The 4,832-nt window shown below is 46.0% G+C and overlaps 1 protein-coding gene across 1 annotated transcript; it reads right to left on the bottom strand.

Moving 5' to 3' along the window:
- Nucleotides 1-1,307: 1,307 nt before the first annotated feature.
- LOC140218809 (uncharacterized) lies at nt 1,308-4,608 on the bottom strand. The gene is made up of 2 exons (XM_072288551.1): nt 4,442-4,608; nt 1,308-4,022 (listed from the first exon to the last, which is right to left on the bottom strand). Exon 2 carries the CDS (start codon nt 3,908-3,910, stop codon nt 1,811-1,813), a length of 2,100 nt encoding a protein of 699 aa, XP_072144652.1. The 5' UTR covers nt 3,911-4,022; nt 4,442-4,608; the 3' UTR covers nt 1,308-1,810.
- Nucleotides 4,609-4,832: the final 224 nt, after the last annotated feature.

The following is a 4,832-nucleotide window of genomic DNA, read 5'->3' as shown; positions in this document are numbered from 1 at the left end:
ATGGTAGCAGTCTTGAAGCAATAAAACAGATTTGCAGCAATCTGTAAAAACATTGCTGGCTCACCCGTTTTGGACAGTAGATAGATCTAACCATGAGATGGCAAATGGCAATGCAGATTGCTTGAAGGTCATACCAGCCACAATTTTAAAATTGGTGTAGTGCATCTTCGCAACGGCACACCCCACCAAACCACACCGCACCACGCCATACTTTGCACTGCTATATATGGAATCTGCCCAGCTAGGAGAAATCCGGCTGAAGGAGGGAGAACAGGCAGTCAAAGGTGCCAGGCAGATCGAGCGCACTGCCGAGCTTGAAGAAGAAAAGCGCCCGAAGGATTCACGACGAATTCTCTCAGCAAATCTCAATTCATGCTCCGTGATTTCCACGCAGCAGGTCACATGCTGGGCCGCCACTGAGCAGAAGTGTTTCGAGGTGTGTTTGTTTGCCAAGACTGACTGCGGGACGTAATGCTATCTCCTAACTTTTGTTACGATAGCAATTATATGGACACTTCAGATGTATTTTTGCCGTCGCCGAGAGGTTCCGTATGAGTGAAAGCGTGGGAAGGGGGAGCCGGCGAACGCGGTTTAATCTCGTGTACGCGAGCGAGGAACGCGCCCCGAATGCGTGCCCCCCCCCCCCCCGTGGCGCGAGAGGCAGGGGAGTGAGGAGAGAGAGGAGGGGCGTTCGTCCACCCTCTGAATATTCTTCAAGGCCTCTCCACCGGTCGCATGACGTCACGCCAAGTGACCGTGCCGGCGCTGCGCTTCGCTATTTCAGAGTTGCGCCCGTTTGCACTGCAGTTAGGGTACTGCCGCGCTTAGCTGCAAAGAAGTTCCAAACTGTCTGATACAGTGATTTGTTCATTTTTCTTCGTGGTTAGCGCAAAAAAAATGACGCGGAGTAGTTTGTGCATGCCTAATACTGGTTTTTATCTGCTTTATTTATTATTGGTTTCATTATTACAGGACACCTTATATACTAAAAAATATTCCCGCTTTGAGCTCCTAATGAAGCTTTTTCCTTTATAAATTTAAACATTTTCACATACTCTGCGACGATACTATATTGAGCATTCTGGAAGTTTATAAAAAGTCTTCTGCTTCGCTGTTAATATTTTACATTCAGATATAATGGCGTGCACTCACAGGAACGTTGAGCTGTCAGAGTTCAACCATATGTGTTAATGGGGGCAAAATACTATTACTGCACGCCATATAAGTTGTCTTCGCGTGCACAAGGGAAGCATTGTGTAGCTAGTCCAACCACTGTAATAAGAAACCATGAGACGCCAGCAGTGAAGTGTTCGCAAAAGTATTTTTATTGCGTTAGAAAGAACTTGCATCCACTTTTATTGCATTCACTTTTTCTTCAGCGTTGCTGCTTTGCGGGCTGCCGCCTTCTGCTGCGCATTGTCTTGTATAGTGTCATTTCTTACTTTGCAAAAGTTGCTTAAAACTACATTGGTTGCAACACGAACTACCAAACGCAAGAGAGTTTGTGCACTATGACCATTCTCGCATGTCTCAATGTCTGGTTCGTCCAGGAGAGAAATCGTCTGCGAACTCACAACACCACGCTGATTACCACAGGAGAGAAAATCTTTCGCGTTGGCTCCGAAAGACAATTTCTCTGCAACTAATTTAATCATCAGTACCATATGCACTGTGCATGGCTGCGGAAATTTCAGCCCTCCTCTCGATAGGTTATCATGGCTGTGTTTTCCGCTTCAATCTCACGGTTTTGAATAACCAGTGTACTGAAGCAAATGGAGCACGAAAGCTTCTTTAAAGCAGCATGAGCAGCCTATCCTGCAATGTAAACAACGGCATCCATATCAGAGTGGGCACGTGCAATATCGTCGTCACTGACAGCCACGGAAAAGTTGCATCCTACAAGTTCTTCACTGATGCCTTCACACTCTGTTTCATCGCGTGGAAATGTCAAAAGTTTTTGAAGACGAAGCTTTTTCTCACATTCGTAGAGTTGACACACCGAAATATGGTACTGTGCTCCTGCTAGTTGGCGGTAACGGCCAAACCGGTCTTCTAGCGCGTCCGTCTGAAACTTTCCCAGCAAGACGTACTTAAAGTGAAGTTCCTCCAAGCAGTACCTCGAGAGTTCAACCAGGCAATAGCACGTCAGTCGCAAAGCACTGTGCGTCTCTTTCGTCAGCGAGCCACTGCTGGCGCCAATTCGTATCCAAGCGTCCAGCCAGTCGACAACTGCACTCAGCAAAGTTAACTGTGTGTCGCCAACAGACGTTACAGGATATTGCATGCTGTCCCGAAGCCTCTGGCCTTTGCAAGGGTCTTTAACGTTGACTATTCGCCACCATGTTAGGATAATGTCAATGAAAAGAGCGGTCGACTCAGCTTGAGCAATCTTCAATGCGGAACCATGTGTTCTAAGTGCATTTGACACGAACTCATTGATGAGATCCAGGACGAGCTTCACATTTGGCCGCTCCAAAGAGGTGGGATTCACGGCTTTTGCGTTCAATCTATAGCCAGCCTTCACAAGCGATGATTTCTCTGCAGAATAAAGCTGCCGCACAGCTGCAAAAGAAGCAGCTTTCATACGAGGAGGCCCTTCAGGCATGGTTCCATTCAAGTCCATTTCAGGGAAATAGAGACATGTTCCGTGGTGTTTTTGGTTGATCCAATTGTTCCGGACGCACTTCAGCAGATGCACAGGATCTACAACGTAGAAAAGAGGACGAGCGTTGTCTGCTGGATGGGGGTAAACAATGCTCAGTTGAGGGCTTGCAGCAAATAAGGACATCATCTTGCGGTTCAGAGCATTGTTGTCTGTTACTACAGCGATAACTTTAAGGCCCATTTTCTCAACATTTAAGATTATGTTCTTGGCATGCTCGTGCAAAATTTCTGCGCTCATTATGCTCACAGGCGGTATGTGAATGACATCCTTATTTGCAGAAAGGAGCGACTGTACCATGAACACATGAGCTGTTGTGGTGGGTTCTGTGGAATGAACCGATGATCCTACTATTGTGCCCCCTTTGTAGTCAAAGTATGGTTTTATGTGGATCTCATCAATCATCCGGGTGACGGTCTTTTCATGGTCTTGCATTGACTTCACTCGTTCTCGAATGTAGGAAAGGTAGTGCGTTTGCTTTTGCTCTAGAAGAGGGTCAGCTTTGTAATTTGAGCAAACACGCCGGAGTGTGGAAGGATGGGGCAAGATAATTCTTGATGCAGCTCTTGTGAAGTGATAAGCATGAGGAGAAATTGAATTCATAATACTTGCGAGTACCAATAGTTCTGGACTATACACACGCTGCTTCGCAAGAAGAAGTGTTATCTGCTCACCCAGAAATTTCAACAAAGCAGAGTGTTCTTTCGGCGTATCACTGTCCTCAATGACGTCTGCAAGAAGTGAACTGACTAAGTGCAATACTTTAGTTTCCTTCGACTCTTTCGTCACTTCAGGTATATCATGGAAGTGTTTCTCGATCTCCTCTAGCAACAAGGACAGACTGGAGGTGTCACATACTTGAATTGGCACAGTGCTACCCCAAGGAAGCGACTGAAGCTTCACTCCGTTCAGGAAAACGGAAAGTGATAGATCTGAGAGAACTAGCAAGGCGCATTTCGCATTAGGTGAAGGATCGTTCTCAATGAGAAGAAACATAACGCACTTTTCATCGACAGAAATAGTCCAAAACGTTGTGTTGCAAATCCCAGACGGCTTAGCTTTCAGTTCCTCGTAGGATGAAATTTTGTTTCTTTTGTGTTCTAGTTCATTAGATTCAAGGGATCTTCTCATAGCCTCCTGCAGCGCAGCATTTTCCCTTCTTGCTTTTTTTGGTGTCTGGCGATTCACTGCGTGCTGGCGTTGAGGAAAAATATTTTGGACAGTTTGGGAACAGAGAAGACACAACATCCTTCTTCAACTGCAGTCTATCACGCTTCATCTCTATTGTTCTTCCTGTCTGTTCATCTTGATGAGACAACGTCATGATGAAGTCATCTGCGTGGAAGTGCAGTTCACATACCTGCGTGAGAAAATGAAATGAGGGAAGGCCATTCGTCAGAACTGTCTATTGCATAAAACGCTCAGTAAAAAGCATCTTAAGAGCGTGGACATTTTACACATTTTCCACGCAAACAGACAAAAATTGTAGCACGCAGAAGTGACGCAATTTATACTAAGGGCAATAATCTAGGTATACGAGCTAAAATGTGAGAATGAAGTTCGTTCGAGCGTCCGTAAAGATGTTATTATTCCTGTACAGATGTACGCACAGTCTAGCGCTCATCCGCGGAAATAAATGCCTGCTGTCCAATCCGTACTTTATTTAAAATGCTCTCACTGCCTACGAAGGGTACTTTCCATTCTTGGAGTCACAGTCCATACAATAGCAAAAGCTCATCACTAAAAAAAATTACCTGAAGCAAAGCTTCAGTGTCTTACCCTCGAATGCGCTGTAGGTGTGAAATCCTTCCGTGGAATGGCTCGCAACCATGCTTTCTTCAGTGCTTCGTCTCTTGGAAAGCAGTAAACACGCACTTTTGGGCCATTGTCATAGTTTCCACGGCACCCGGGAACACAGCACCGGCCCATATTTCACGAAGTTACACTCGCCGCAACAAGGCAGGCATTCAGCGATGAACTCCGGGTGAACTTTCCATTCCTGCGATAGTACACGTATACAGGCCACAAAGGAACAGCCACACGGAAAAGATACTGCTGACGTTGCAGAGGTTGTCTAAGTAAACACAAGTAAACACAGCAAAACACTTGTATATCATTAGGACCGTTGCACGGCGAAGAGGTGGCAGCGACTGACTGACGCCGCTGACGC

The sequence above is a fragment of the Dermacentor andersoni genome, chromosome 6 (genome assembly GCF_023375885.2).
Source record: "Dermacentor andersoni chromosome 6, qqDerAnde1_hic_scaffold, whole genome shotgun sequence".
In the NCBI taxonomy this organism is placed as follows: Eukaryota; Metazoa; Arthropoda; class Arachnida; order Ixodida; family Ixodidae; genus Dermacentor; species Dermacentor andersoni.
This window is presented reverse-complemented; position numbering and strand designations above follow the sequence as displayed.

Coding starts and splice junctions, on each gene's coding strand:
- LOC140218809 (XM_072288551.1), bottom strand. CDS start 3,910: ATGTTGTGTCTTCTCTGTTCCCAAACTGTCCAAAATATTTTTCCTCAA.